Source organism: Symphalangus syndactylus, chromosome 21 (assembly GCF_028878055.3).
Source record: "Symphalangus syndactylus isolate Jambi chromosome 21, NHGRI_mSymSyn1-v2.1_pri, whole genome shotgun sequence".
NCBI classification, from domain to species: Eukaryota; Metazoa; Chordata; class Mammalia; order Primates; family Hylobatidae; genus Symphalangus; species Symphalangus syndactylus.
Window position 1 is genome coordinate 59,228,212 of NC_072443.2, and position 15,277 is coordinate 59,243,488.

Below are 15,277 nucleotides of genomic sequence, written 5' to 3' on the forward strand. Positions count from 1 at the left end.
TAGTCATTAAGTGAACAAACAAATATGTAGCTGGGTGCGGTGGCTCATGCCTGTAATCCCAACATTTTGGAGGCCGAGGCAGGAAGATCCTTCGAGCCCAGGTCTTTGAGGCCAGCCTCAGCAATACAGTGAGACCACCACCATCTCTACAAAAAAATAAAAAAATTAGCTGGGCACCTGGTGTTTCAGGTCACACCTGGTGTTTCAGTACGATCTGTAGTCCCAGCTACTTGAGAGGCTGAAGTGGGAGGATTGCTTGAGCCCAGGAGGTCTAGGCTGCAGAAGGCTGTGGTCATGTTGCTTCACTGTAGCCTGGGTGACAGGGCACGACCCTGTCTCTAAAAAAACAGAAAAAATTACCCACCCCCCCAAAGTAGGTAAATAAGATAACTTCAAATGTGGTAGCCCTATGAAAAAAATGAAACAGGGAAATGTGCTGGAGTTGTCCTTTGGATAGGGTGGCCTGGGTGGGCCTGTCTGAGAAGGTGACGCAGGAGCCAAGACCCGAAAGGATCTGAATGAATAGCAAGTGCTGGGAGCACTGCAGAAATATAAGAAGGCAAGCATGGCCTGGAGTAGGGAGCAAGAGGGAGAGAAGCAAGAGATGGGCTTAGGAGCGAGGCGGATGCCCAATCCCATGGGCTCATGGGGAGGAGTGAGCATTCAACTGTAAGTGCGAGGAGGACATCGCGGGCTGCCGACAGGGAAGTGTTATGATCGGATTCATACGTGAAAATCTCACTCGGGTTCCAGGGTTGATCGCAAATAGGAGGGAGGCACGAGCAGAGACAGAGGGACCAGCAGGGAGCTCCTAAAGCTGTTCAGGTGGGAGAAGTCGAGGCCTTGGGATCACGGAGAAAGGGCAGTAGCTAACCCTAGAGGGAGGCAGTATTCATATTGTAGCTCAATTCTGCATCCAAAAATACAGGGGGCAATGATAGCATCCAGTATGTGGTGCCACTGATATGAGGACACAGAGAGCTAGTGTCTATAAAGTCGCCAGTATTTTCAGTATGATGGTACGTGGCATCATCTTGTCTAACCCATGTTTGTCTCTCAAAATATTTTCTAGCTCCTTGTCTTGCCTGTTCTAGTCTGGTTTCCACGCTGCCACTAGAATCACCTTCCTCAAAGGCCAATCTGATGTCAGTTCCCTTCAGGGCTCCTGCGGGAACCCAGATGAAACTCCGAGCTTGTTAATACAGCCTAGGAGGCTTCTCACGCTCCAGCCCATGTCTCTGTCCAGCATCACCTCTCCCACTCTCTGCCTGGCACTCTGCTCCAGCTATACCAATTGTCCCCTTGGCTCATGCAGTTCCCTTAGCTGGGAATACTTTCCCACCGCTACTTGGGTGGGCTCTCTCCAGCTGTCTGTCTTTCTAAGCTCAGCTTAGAAATTTTCGCTTCCAAGAAACTGCTTCTATGTTTCCAAGTGTAGGTCAAGTGCCCTTACATGAGATCCCATGGGACCCTGTACTTCTCTATCATGTTGAATTACAATTGCCTGTTTACCAGTCTCTTCCATTAAACTGAGGTCTTCACAACAGTAGGAACTATCTCTGTCCAGTTCATGATTGTGTGTATCTCAATGCCTAGACTATATCGAGTGCTTAAGATATATTTTGTTTAGGCCGAGTGTGGTGGCTCATGCCTATAATCCCAGCACTTTGGGAGACTGAGGCAGGTGGATCACAAGGTCAGGAGTTTGAGACCAGCCTGACCAAGATGGTGACACCCTGTCTCTACTAAAAATACAAAAATTAGCCAGGTGCGGTGGTGGGTGCCTGTAATCCCAGCTACTCGGGAGGCTGAGGCAGGAGAATCACTTGAACCTAGGAGGCAGAGGTTGCAGTTAGCCAAGATCGTGCTACTGTGCTCCTGCCTGGATGACAGAGTGAGACTGTCTCAAAAAAAAAAAAAAAAAAAAAAAAAAAAAAAAAAAAAAGAGCTATTTTGTTTAATGAGTGAGCAAATGAATTCATAAAAATCATCTATTTATAGCATTTGGTAGACCAGTCTCTTTTCCTACGCTCTTCTTTTGCACATTGTTATTATTATTTTTGTCAAACAACCATTATTTAGGCTTCCTAATCTGAGTGTGTTAGCTTAGGGTGCCATAAAGAAATACCACATACTTGGGGGCTTAAAAATCAGAAATGTATTTTCTCACAGTTCTGGAGGCTGGAAATCTGAGATTAGGGTGCCAGCATGGTCAGGTTCTGGAGCAGTCTCTTTTCCTGGCTTTCAGATGACCATCTTCTCAGTGTGTCCTCATAGGGCAGAGAGAAAGAGAGAGAGCTGGCTTTGGTGTCTTCCCTCAAAGGGCACTAATCCCATCATAAGGGCCCCACCCTCATGACCTCATTTAACCCTAATTACCTCCCACAAAGCCATTTCCAAATAGCATCACATCGAGAGTAAGAATTTCAACCCATGAATTTTAAGGGGACACAAGCATTCAATCTATTGCATACCCCATGCTTTAGAATTAAAAAAATATAAGGTGTAAATTCTTTTGTGTTGGGCTTTCATAGGGGCAATATATAACACCTTTCTTTCCCATTTAGGTTCTGAACTAACTGAGGAATAGATAAAGAAGGTAGACAGATGGAGATTTTAACAGACGCTTATGTGGCATTTACTGGGTGCCAGCTAACAACTTGCCCAAGGTCACACAGCTTATCAGTGGTGGAGCCAGGGTTTAAACTCAGCTCTAGAATCTATTCTTTTTATTCTGTTTCTTAAAGTGTAAGCTTTAAGCTAGATTGCAAGACATGGTAGGTATGTGTCCACCAGGCCAGTTAACTCTCCATCACCGACTTAGACTCTCCCAGGCAGTTGCAGAACCAGAGGTCTCCTCCACAGGGGCAGAATGCAGGCAGAGCTGAAAAGAGAAGATTAATGTGTGAACTTAGTCTCTCTCAAATTTACCAATCAGCTAAGTCACTTTTCCTCCCCTGGGGAGGAGTGGATGAGGGATGGGGAGTGAATGGCTGCAAATGTGCATCAGACTAAGGTCTCACCAGGGGAACAAGCATTCCCTCAAACCGGGTGGAAGCCATGCTGCAAATATCAGCTCTAGAATCTGTTCTTGTTACTCTGCTTCTCAAAGTGTAAGCTTTAAGCTAGATTGCAAGACATGGTTTAGGTGCATATCCACAGGGCCAGCTAACTCTCCATCAGGGACCTAGACTCTCCCAGGCAGTTGCAGAGCCAGAGGTCTCCTCCACAGTGGGAGATATTTAAAGCCTTTCCTGTCATCATTCGAAATGAGCAAACTTTGCTAGCAATGTAGTCAAGGGCTTGGGTGTTTGAAGTCTTTCCTTCTGTTCTTCCAGAATTAAGATCTGGGGCTCAGCTGTGAATTGCTGTCACTGAAGCTGTCCAGTCCTTGGACACACATGGGGACAGGCGGGCTGAGTAATGGGAATGTTCTTAGAAAGCCAGAGGACCTTTGCAGCATTGCCTAGCAGCTCAGTGACAGGTCCTGATGGCCGAGAGACTGATTTCCCATCCTTTCCTAAGGAAGCGGGGACTGGTGAGCAGAGCATGTGTGAGGCCTGTGAGGTTCTTGTGTGCATTGAAGGGTCTCTCGGTAGAGCCTGGTACCTGGGTGGATGGGAGAACAAACACCAGATGCAGGGTCAGGTGTCTTGATTTCTTGCCCCGCTCTCCCATTTGTTGTGAGCCATGGGATGCTGGGAAAGTCATTCAGCCTCCCTGTGCCTTCATTTGCTCATCTGTAAAATGGGAATAATATAACCTATCTCAAAGGACTGTGTGAGGATCATGATACTAAATGAGAAGATGCTTTGTAAGTATCAAAGCTGGATAATTTCAAGCTGTTATTACTCCGTCTTCCTTCTTTCCTGCATTGTTTTCGTTAGCAGACACACGTTGACTTTGCCCAGCTTCCTCTTTCTGGAATAGCACCCTGATCCTCCTTTGGGAGCTCCTGGGGCTCACCTCTTGGGGCCATGTGGATTGTTTGGGACTGACCCCATCCCAAAGTGCCAGGGCAAGCCCACTCTACAGGCCTGGCCAAGCAGAACACCCCTGGCTCCAGCGATTGGTTCAGGGATAGCCAGGGGCCCCAGCAGGGGCCAGCTGACCATTCCAAAACTTTTGCTGGAACTCCTGGGAGAGACTTTGCCTTCCTTGCCAGGATTGCAAACCTGTAAGAATGTAAGCTTGGGGGTTTTGGGGGCCATCTTTACCATCTTACAGGGAGAGCCTGCCACCATACAGAGGCAGAATGGAGAGCAGGAGGAAGACACAGTGTCCTGTGGGCATTGTTAGAGCCCGTGTTTCCAGTCGTGCCTGACTTATGTTCATTATGAGTGAGGTGGGCTAACATTTCATGTGTATTTCCCTTTCTGTGAGCTGCTGTTTATATCCTTAACTGACTTTTCTACTGGGTTGTTGGCATTATTCTCATAGATTTGCGGAAACTTTCTTTTCTTTTAGTAGTTATTTTTTGTTGAGGTCAAATTCACGTAACATAAAATTTACCATTTTAAAGTGTACAATTCAGTGGCATTTAGTCCATTCACAATGTTGTACAACTGTCACCTCTGTCTAGTTCCAAAATCTACCTTTTTTTCTTTCTTTTCCTTCCTTCCTTCCTCTTTTCTTTCTCTTTCTCTCTTTCTCTCTCTCTTTCTTTCTTTCTCTCTCTCTTTCTTTCTCTTTCTCCTTCCTTCCTTCCTTCCTTCCTTCCTTCCTTCCTTCCTTCCTTCCTCCCTTCCTTCCTTCCTCTTTCCCTCCCTCCCTCCCTTCCTTCTTTCCTTCCTTCCTTCCTCTCTCTCTCTCTTTTTCTTTCTTCCTTTTTTTCAGAGCCTTGCTCTGTTGCCCAGGCTGGAGTGCAGTGGTGCAATTGCAGTCGCAGCTCACTGCACCCTCCACCTCTTGGGCTCAAGTGATTCTCCCACCTCAACCTCCCAAGTAGCTGGGACCACAAGCATGGACCACCATGCCTGGCTAACTTTTGTTTATTTTTTGTAGAGAAGAGGTCTCTCTATGATGCCCAGACTGGTCTCGAACTCCTGAGCTCAAGTGATCCTCCTGCCTTTGCCCCACAAAGTACTGGGATTACAGGTGTCAGCCACTGCCCCCTGTCCCAAAACATTGTAATGATCACCAAAGAAAGTTGGTACTTCCTATTAAGCAGCTACTGCCTGTCCTCACTCTTTCTAGTTCCTGGCAACCACTCTTCTGTGACCATAGAGATGGAATTTTCTATGGATATACCTATTCTGGATATTTCATATAAATGGACTCATATAATCTGTGTATTTCTTTGACTTAGCATAATATTTTTAAGGTTCCTCCATACTGTAGCACGTATTGGTACTTCATTTCTCTTTATGGCTGAGTAATATTCCATCATATGGATATAACATGTTTTGTTTATCCATTTATTCAAACAACATTTGGGTTGTTTCTATTTTTTGGTTGTTGTGAACTGGGCTCCTATGAATATTCACATATGAGTATTTGTTTGAATTGATATTAGAAAAATTATTCTTTGGCCTATAATAGGTGTTGCAACTATTGTTTCTGAGCTTGCCATTGGTCTTTGACTTTGCTTTTGTCAAGCAGAATTTTGTAAGTATTGTTCTGTAGTTGAATTTGTCAGCTTTTCCAGCAAATGGGTTTTGTGACACAGTTAGAAAGGTCATCCTTACACTTGAGGTTATAAAACAACTGTACCATCAAAACCTCTGCTTATCCACGTATTTCCTTACCTATGAAACAGGTATTGAAAACAGCCCTACTTGCCATTCCGTCCCCTCCCAGGGTTATTGTGAGGACCACATACGACAAATGATATGAAAGAACCTTACAAAATATAAAGCAATATATACACATTAGGCATGTTGTCATCATCACTATTAATTCTATTAAAATCTGCCATCAACTATCTGAGTTCTGCTTGTTGCTTTCATTTTGCAGAGCAGGACTTGAAGGGCAGAATTATTCACTGAGCTGCCCAAGGATGTATTCGCTGGTAGCAACGTGGAGAACGTCACAAAATTAGTCATCTCGGCGAGGGGGAGGTGTTCATATTTGACCAGAAAAATAAAAGTACCTGAAACCAAAAACTACTCTGGCCACTTTTCCTTCAAATGAAGCTTTATTTCTTTCTACCAGGAAAAGAAACCGGTTCAGTGAATTTTGCATTGTTCAGCTGTTATTGTAATTTATGCCTCACTAGTGGTCACTTGTGACATGTTTACCTTATATTTTTAACCCCAAATTCCTTTTTTAAATGGAAAACTTTACGTTGAACTCTGTGTTGAAACAATGTAATTATAGGGAATGAAAAAATGGGTTATTACTTGATAGCAATTATTCCTATGCTGATTCCTCCGGGATAGAATCGTGCGCTGTTTAGGTCCTTGGGCTCTGCTATGAGTCAGACCTGGGTTTCAGTGCAATTAAGTTACTAGCTAGCTTTGTGATCTTGGGCAACTTGCTTCACTGCTCTTGGCCTCTGTTTACCCAACTTGAAAACAAGGATGATTTACAGCACTGGACTCATGGGGCTGTAGCAAAAAATCAGTGATAAAATCTACATAGAGTGCTTGGCCCTGTGCTTGTGTGCAGGGAGAACTTGGTAAATACTAGCTATCAGTATAATTTAGGAATATCTAAAAGAATTCAGGAGATGAGCCCCAAGGAAATGGAATAAACACTTCCAGGGGCTTTTCTGGTCCTTAGTGGGTGGCATAGATCAAATCACATGGTAGAGGCCCTCCCCTCACACCTACCACATTTATTTGGAGACAAATCTGGTTTCTGTTACTACCATGTGAAGGGTAAACATTGGGAATAGCAGTTGGTTCTCAGACAGCAAGGAAAAAGTGTACTCACAGAGGAGGAGTCACAGGAGGGCAGCGGGAGGGCTGGGGTGGGCTGTGGGGAGGACTGGAAGAGTGAGGACCTGGTGCTGGGGGCCTGCCCAGGTCACACCCACATCTTCTTGGGGATAGAAGATTCCAGATGATGTGAGTTCATTGTGTGTGGTGATGGATTTTTCAGGGGACACAGACCTTTTCCTCTTTTTTTTTCCTCTCTTCCTTTTCCCAATCTGGGTATCTGTGGAGCCCAAGCTCCAGTCCTAGGTCCAGCTTGGCTGGGCCCTGTATTAGTCCATTTTGCATTGCTGTAAAGGAATACCTAGGGCTGGGTAATTAAAGAAAAAAGTTTTATTTGGTTGGGTGTGGTGGCTCACTGTGCAATCCCAGTACTTCGGGAGGCTGAGGTGGGAGAATTGCTTGAGACCAGCCTGCCCAACATGGTGAGACCCCATCTTGAGAAAAAAAAAAGAGTTTTATTTGGCTTATGGTTTAGCAGGCTATACCAACACAACACCAGCATCTGCTTGGCTTCTGATGAGGCCTCAGGAAGCTTCCAATCATGGTGGAAGGTGCAGGCATATCACATGGTGAGTGAGGAAGCAAGGAAGAGGAGCGAGGTCCCAGACTCTTCATCAACTAGATCTCTCATGAACCCATTACCGTGGGGTGGACACCAACCCATTCCTGAGGGATCCATCCCCATGATCCAAACACTGCCCACCAGATCCCACCTCCAACGTTGAAGACCACATTTCCACAGCTCTAAAAAAGAAATTATGTCTGTGAGACTTCTGCTCTATGCCAGGCACTTTAAATCCATGATCGTGTTGGATCCTGTGCCATGGGTGGATCACTACCCTATGACAGATGAGGAAACCAAGACTCAGAGAAGGTGTATTCCTCCATGAGCCCCACACAGAGCTGGAGCACAGCAGAGCAAGAGGGTAAACCACCATCTGACTTACTCTAAAACCCAGCTTCTGCCAGGTGTCAGCTCAGAGCGCTATACCATCTTTGGCCTTGGTTTTGTATGGCTTTTTGTGACATTTCTGTGACATTTCCATGGCTCAGGACCTTACACATAGGTCTTCTAGAACTATTTGTGGATTTAAAATTTTTTTGTGTGTTTTTTTTGAGACGGAGTCTCGCTCTGTCACCCAGGCTGGAGTGCAGTGGCGCAATCTCGGCTCACTGCAAACTCCGCCTCCCAGGTTCACGCCATTCTCCTGCCTCAGCCTCCCGAATAGCTGGGACTACAGGCGCCTGCCACCACACCTGGCTAATTTTTGTATTTTTAGTAGAGACGGGGTTTCACTGTGTTAGTCAGGAAGGTCTCGATCTCCTGACCTTGTGATCCACCCTCCTCGGCCTCCCAAAGTGCTGGGATTACAGGTGTGAGCCACTGCGCCTGGCCGATTTAAAATTTTAATAATGGTGAAAATAGCTGACATTTACTGAGTTCCTGCCAGTGGGCAGACAAGCAGGTTGAGCCACTTGCTCAAGTTCTCATGAGCTCAAGGCTCGTGGCAGAGCCAGGAGAGAATCCACTCTGTCGTACTCCAAGGTGTATGGTTTTAACTCTCATTTTTCTTGAAGAATCTAGGCTTGCAGCAGGGATGTTAATCTCTGTGCCCATCTTTCTCAGGTAACATGGGGCTTTTGCGGGTTTGAACTAGTTAGAAGAGGACAGCAAAGGGCCTGAACATGTCCAGGGGAGGCATGAGGCAGTGGGGTGATGGCAAGGGCGGCGGGCCAGTGGCATCTATTTCTGAATTCGGTGACCTCCTGCCTCCGGGCACAAGGCTATAATAAGCCCCATGATTCACCAGTTGGACTTCTCCCTGTTGTTGCTCCAAGCAGGTCTTGTGCTTTGCCACCTGTGGGCCCCAGCTCACACCGGGTGCTCCAGGAGAACATCCTGCCCCGCCTCACTCCCCTTGCCATGCCTGCCTGGGGACACCCACTGCAGCTGCCGTGTCCTCTAGGAAGCCTTGATGGACTAACATGGATAACCTATTCATTTCTGAGTCCAAACAGAATCATTTATTATATACTCAGAAAAAGGCAAATGGAAGACTATACCTATTTTGAGAAATTTGGGAACATTTATCTCAAGGGACAGTCAAGGGCCAATACACATTAGTGACAATCTTAGCATATGAAATTCCAGTGATCAGCGACTCTTTAGTGCTTGATTCAATTTTTACAGAATGAATCTTATTCTACCTTAAGTCCACATGAAATGGGTTTGGTCTCCCTTGTAGAATGCAGGAGACTTTGAGCCTGGGTTGGAAGGCTGGTGACCTTGGGTAAGTCACTTCCCATATCTGAGCCTCTGCTCCTTTGTTTGTGAAAGAGTGGTGCTTATACCTATGTTGTTAGGTTGTTGGGGGATATAAAAGGGTAATAACAATTGCTACTGTTTATTGAGTGCTTACTATGTACCAGAGACTGTGCTAAGCTTAGCTTTGCATTCTTCTTTGATCTTTTCAAGAGCTCCTCTCATTCCTGATGTTCCTTACCCTGCAATATTTTTTTCCCATAGCACTTTACATTTTGTATGATATTATATAATATACTTACTGTGCTTATTTTTGGTCTTCCTCTCCTAGGGCCTCTTGCCTCGTACAACTCCAGGGGGCACCATTCACAATGCATTCTACTCCAGGGGTGCTTTTTACTAAGAATATTATCATGAATGGTGGAAACTCCTGGAGTTGTGTGATGTGGAGCCCCGGGAGCTTCAGAAGTTCAGGGATTTTTGTGTGTGCCAGTTCTGATCATTGCTGTATACCTGTACCCAGAACGGTGCTAGAGCTATAGTAAGCATTCAGTAAATATCTGTTGAAAGAATGAATAACAGAGCCTCCAAAGAGAGCTGATTTTACTGTCTAGGAAACTGAGGCTCAGTCTGACTTATGAATTTGCCCAGAGCCCCACAAGCCAATGACCCAGCTGTTCTGCCTCCAGTGTGCCTGCTCTGCATGGCTTTGCTAAGCTGCATGCCTTTAACTCCTTGCATTGTCTCTGCCACCAAGTAACTGCTCAACAAATATTGATGCTTTTCCCTACATGGGTCAGGCCCTCTGCTAGACTATCGCAGTAGAGTGACAAACCATCATATAGCTGTTGATTCCAGAAACTGAATTAAATTGCACAGTGCAAAAAAAGGGAGGATCTTAAGTTTTTGGAAGAAAAATCCCTAACCCAAGTGCTAATGTTTGGAGTTTGCAGAAGCCTCTCAAGACTTACCAACCCAATTATTTTTCCTGCTGCCTTCCCTTTTGTGAGCGTTTCTTTCCCTTTTTGCTTGCAGTGAGTTCTGCTCTCCTGTAGGCTACAATGTGTCAGTTGTTATAAAATCCGGGAGGCGGAGTCTAGTGACGTGAGCAGTGGGGGAGAGCTCAGCCAGCCCTGCAGGGCGAGCAGTCCAGCCTTGGGTTCACCGGAGCTTAAGCGTTGCAGCAGGAAAACTTCCATCTCGCTCTTCTGGCTTTGATCCTCACTGGACATCAGACCAGAGGCACCGAAGGGAGGGAGGATGCGAGATGACCGGCCCTTTGGCAACCTGACCATCGACTTAGCAGAGCCTTCAAAAGCAAGCCAGGGGCTGGCTGCACGACCAAAGAGGCGCCGCGCCTCTCGTGGATGTGCGTGTGTGAGTGATCCAGCGAGTGTGTGTGCATGTGAGGGTGTGTGTGTGTATGCCTGTGTGCACAGCACAACTGTGTGCGTGTCCTGGTGAGTGTGCCTGTGCACGCGTGAGTGTGTGTATGTGTGCATGTGTGTGTGAGTGCTCTTGGTTATTACTATTATTATTATTTTTGGAAGAAAAATCTTTGAAAATCTGGGGCAGGTTACTGTGCTCCTAGGGTGATTCTTCTTTTGCAAGAGGAGCTGACCAGAGCAAGCTACTAGAGCCATTTCTCGGCAAGTAAAGATATTTTTCCTCCCAGAAGGAGAAGGATTTTTCTCCCTGCTCTGCAGCCAAGTGAAAGAGATTAGTCCCTAAACCTGTGAAATCGACCAGAGCTGTGTGATTACCAGGGCTTGAGAGAGGACTCGAAAAGAAAAGGAGAAATAAATCAAACAGCCTGTCAGTTCCTTTGGCCACGTCGGAAGATGTCATCTCAAACTAAGTTCAAGAAAGACAAAGAGATCATTGCTGAATATGAAGCCCAAATAAAAGGTGAGATGCGGGCTGGGAGAGTTTTCCTTCTCCTCCCCTTTTGTTTTTCTCTTGTTCTGGTTCCCACCCCCCGCTGCCCCCCGTTTTCCTCTCTGCCATTATGAAATGTTATGCATCAATAATCTTTTTGTGAGGAGGAACAGTGGCAGCCGCACAAGTCCGGACTGGTTTCAACTGCAGATAGCGCTGGGGCTGGGAGTGTGGATTATGGAATGGGCAGCAGTCTCTGCATTGCAGGTGTGTGAGGAGGATCCTATGCCTGACTTTAGGAGTGTCGCCGATACTCCATCATCTTGGTGGTGACATGTCACTCTAAGGCCATTTTGATAGTCACTACCTCCACCCCTTCCCTGCCATGGTAAAAGCCCTTTAATATTGGGTATATTTTTTACCATCTGCTCTTTTTTCCTCCCCCTTTTTGGTTTCTGTTGGTGGTGGTTTTTGCCTCCGCCTCTTTCTCTGGGCTGGAATTCACATGCATGTGCACAGCGAGGCAGCATCCCTGGGCGGCACTTCTTTGTCGGTGTCTCTGGGCTGGCCTGGGTTGCCATGGATTAACTGTTATGGGGCATATTGATCCAGACTAATGCAGGCATTTAGGCATAAAGAGGGAGCTTGGTGCAGAAAATGTATTATCTCGCAGTGTGCAGTCCAATCACTCTGTGCCCTGGTGTTTAGGTTCATCAGCTTTCATTCAAAGCCAACACCTCAGCATGCCGTTTGGGCTGGTCGGCGCTGCCTGGCTTCCGGGGTTCCAGGAGAAGCCTGCCGGGAGGGCGAGATGACCTCTGGCTGCTGGTTGCAGCTTCTGTGCCACTGGGTGTATACTTCTTTCAGAAGCCACTCCCTAAATCCATGCTAGCCAGGCGAAATAGGAAAGAGAACACAATTGCATGGCTAAATGCAGGCTTGCTGCATCCTCATTCAGGCCAGACTGGGGCTTCTCCCACCCCTACACGTTCTAGGCTCAGCTTTGGCAAGGAAAATCTAAAAGCTCCATCCGGCATGCTCCTCCTTTCTCTGAGGATGTGCCCTGTGGGAAGCCTGGACTCGTGCCTCTTGGCGTCTGCTTTCTTTCTGGTCTCCTTGCTGCGACACAGGGTGTGATGTGGCCTCTCCTAGAAAGAGTAAAGACAAAATGCATCTTCAGTGGACCTTGAGGCCCATCTTTGAGGTTATGCATAGGCTGTTGAGCAAGTTGGGTATTTGGGGCTCAAGTGACCTGAGGTTGCCACACCTGCTTCTGGGCACTGCTGCAACTGAAGACCCATGACCCAGGGAGCTGGGTGGCCTCCTTAAAAGCAGTGGGAAGGCTGGGCACCACAGCTGCCATACACGCTTCAGATGCTTGGGAAACTTTGGGAGTGGAGCAGCCACGGCGGGCGGGATCTGTTTTTTTTCCAGTCTCACCAACAGACTTTTTGCCTTTTAGTCCTGGTCAAAAACCCAGTGTGCTCATCACCTCTGGGCAGATCCTAGGGCAAGAGGAGCAGAAAATCCTGCTCTTCCCTGGTCTCCTGTCTTTGGTTTTTCAGTTCAATGTGGAAAACAGTGACTTACGATGTCTCAGCCTTGCTGAAAATTTAGAAATAAGCCCTTTATTGGTCAGAGATGTGAATTCACCCAACTGCTCAATACAAAAGCCTAGTTTCAATCTTTGAACAGACTCTTTTCAGGGAGTTTATGTTTTATAAAATGAATTTGGCCAATTATTTTTATTTTATAAAAATTAAGGTTGCCATGAAAATGCCATGAGAGAGAAGGGGATGTTGAGTTTTGGACAGTTCAGGTTTTATAATCATTTTCTTGGTAGGAAATGTGCTTATCTCATTTTGGAAGGATTGCTACTACTGGGCCAGTGAACTTTTCTTCAGGGCCAGTTAGGCATTAATTGCCCTGGCTGATCCATTTGCTTTTTACCTTTCATCTTTTATTTTAACAACTAAGCAGCGAGTACCCTGAGTTTTATCAGAAATACACCAATTACCAGGCATTTCATCAGGAAATGTGTCCAAATGATCTTGTCTCTTCCAAATATTAAATTTCTTCGCATTCTGGCTAAAGGAGTTACATCTTATTCCTTTAGAATTGACACCCACAAGGTCAGGTCAGGATATGGCTGTACCTGAAACCCTCTGGAATCTTTTCTTTTAAAATTCTATGTGTTAATCACCATCATAATTATTGATGTGTGTCTAGGGCCCTGCATTTTATATGGCTAACTCCCACGCAATGCACAGTAGGGTTAGTGTGAGCTCAGTTTCAGAGACAAGGAAACTGAGGCCCAGTTAATGTTAAATGACTTGCCCAAGGTCACAAGGCCGATTTTCTCCCAGGCTTGTGTTCCCTGACACATTGTTTGCCCGAAGCTGCCCCTTGAAGGATTGATGTCAGCAGCAGATGGCAGTTTTGTGGGGGGACTGGCAGCCTCTTGATGGAGTTCCATTGTTTACCCTCTTACTTTCATCCCGTTGCCTTTGTTGCATGCCTCTGAAGAACATTTGACCAGTCACCAAAAACAGTGCCCGAGGCCAATTACCTTTCTCCCTGGGAATCATCTGGCCAGTGGGATGCAAAAAGTCCACCTAGTCAGACAGATTTTGTGCTTTGTGAATTTTGTGAAGGGAACTTTTGATTTTTAAAACCAGTGCTGAGTTCTTTGTTGACTTATTCCCTTTTATCTCTTTTTCAAGAATTTATAGACCTAACACAAAGAAATGTTTTAGAACAGTATTTTTTCTATTGTAAAATAGAAGGATTCATGCCTTCTCTTGCCTCATCAGATACTTGAAGCCCTTTGATTATGAAGCAGTAGTAAACCATATGCTTGCACATTTCTAGTGATGGGGAACTCACTACCTCCCAAGCCCACATAGTCTATCATCTTTGGACAGCTCTGGCTCTTGAAAGCATTTTTTCTTTTTTCTTTTGAGACAAAGTCTCGCTGTGTCGTCCAGGCTGGAGTGTAGTGATGTCATCTTGACTCACTGCAAGCTCCGCCTCTTGGGTTCAAGAGATTCTCCTCCCTCAGCCTCCCGAGTAGCTGGCATTACGGGCACGCACCACCACATGTGGCCAATTTTTGTATTTTTTGTAGAGATGGGGTTTCACCATGTTGGCCAGGCTGATCTCAAACTCCTAGCTTCAAGTGATCCACCTGCCTTGGCTTCCCAAAGTGCTAGGATCACAGGTGTGAGCTACCATGCCTGACCCTTGTAAGCATTTTTTCTTATGTTGCATTGAATATGTCTCTCATCTCCTTATTGGTTCTATAGTTCCTTAGCCTTTGGACTTCATAAAATAAGACAGATGTGTCTTCCCTTGGACTGCCCACTGGGTGTGTGGAGCCTGGGAATATAGCCCCTGACAATGATTATCCTCATATAATAGGATGGTTCGCTATCACTTACCATCTCCACTCTCCTTTGTCTCTCCTGCATCCTGGGTTGCAAACCTTAGTGCCATTCGGTGCTTGGCAGATAGAATAAATGGATAAAGTTGGCCACATGGAACAATTTGTGGCAGCTGGCCTACCACCTCAGTGCAGGCAGTAGAAGAGGGGGTGGTGATGATTATGACGGACTTCAGAGTACATGTTCTGTCTAAATGGGCAGTCACTACTTAGGTTCAACCAGTTATTGCTATTTAGGAATGTAGGCCCAGCCAGATTTTTCAATTTTTCAACAGATGCCAGAAATCTGGATGAGAGCTTTATGTTTTTAAAGAGGTTTTGCCAAAAGGACCTCCGAAAGATTATATTGTCAGTATCCTATTTCAAGAGTGGCACTGAGTTCTAAATGTGATTCTCTAGATGTGGCCAAAGACAGAAAACAACTATCACCTCCTTTCTGCTGTCTGCAATACTACTATTAATATAGCCCAAGGGTTGAATTAGCCTTTGGTGCTGCTTGCTCCCTCAGTGCACCATGTATTTTATGTCTGCTGTGTTTCTCCAATACACTAGCCTAGGAGCCTTGTCAGAGAGAAGAAAATGAAATGAATTTAACATGACTTGTTCTTGGTGACCCCATGCTGGTGCCAAATGGACATTACTTCCTGTCCTAGGTGCTCATAAGTGTCCTTAACAAATTTGTTTAAGAACCTTGCCAGGAGTGATATCATATTATCTAGTCTGGAACTGGCAAACCATAACATTTTTCCCCTTTTGCAAATCAGAACATTTGCCAGGCTCCAGCTTTTTGGCACCTATCCTTTTCTCTACAAT

The 15,277-nt window shown here is 45.8% G+C and overlaps 1 protein-coding gene and 1 long non-coding RNA gene across 6 annotated transcripts in view; one reads left to right on the forward strand and one right to left on the reverse strand.

The window, feature by feature from the left end:
* Nucleotides 1–2,082: 2,082 nt before the first annotated feature.
* On the reverse strand, nt 2,083–10,199 carry LOC129471087 (uncharacterized). Its single transcript, XR_008653484.2, has 3 exons — nt 10,116–10,199; nt 2,643–2,884; nt 2,083–2,270 (listed from the first exon to the last, which is right to left on the reverse strand). It is a non-coding gene; the product is annotated as an uncharacterized lncRNA (long non-coding RNA).
* SRGAP3 (SLIT-ROBO Rho GTPase activating protein 3) overlaps nt 10,185–15,277 on the forward strand; it is a 270,693-nt gene continuing 265,600 nt past the window's right edge. For all 5 annotated transcript variants that reach the window (XM_063630456.1, XM_055259348.2, XM_063630458.1 and 2 more), the window contains exon 1: nt 10,185–11,052. In XM_063630456.1, the coding sequence (XP_063486526.1) occupies nt 10,986–11,052 (67 nt within the window). In that variant the 5' untranslated portion in view covers nt 10,185–10,985. The remainder of the gene's footprint in view (nt 11,053–15,277) is intronic.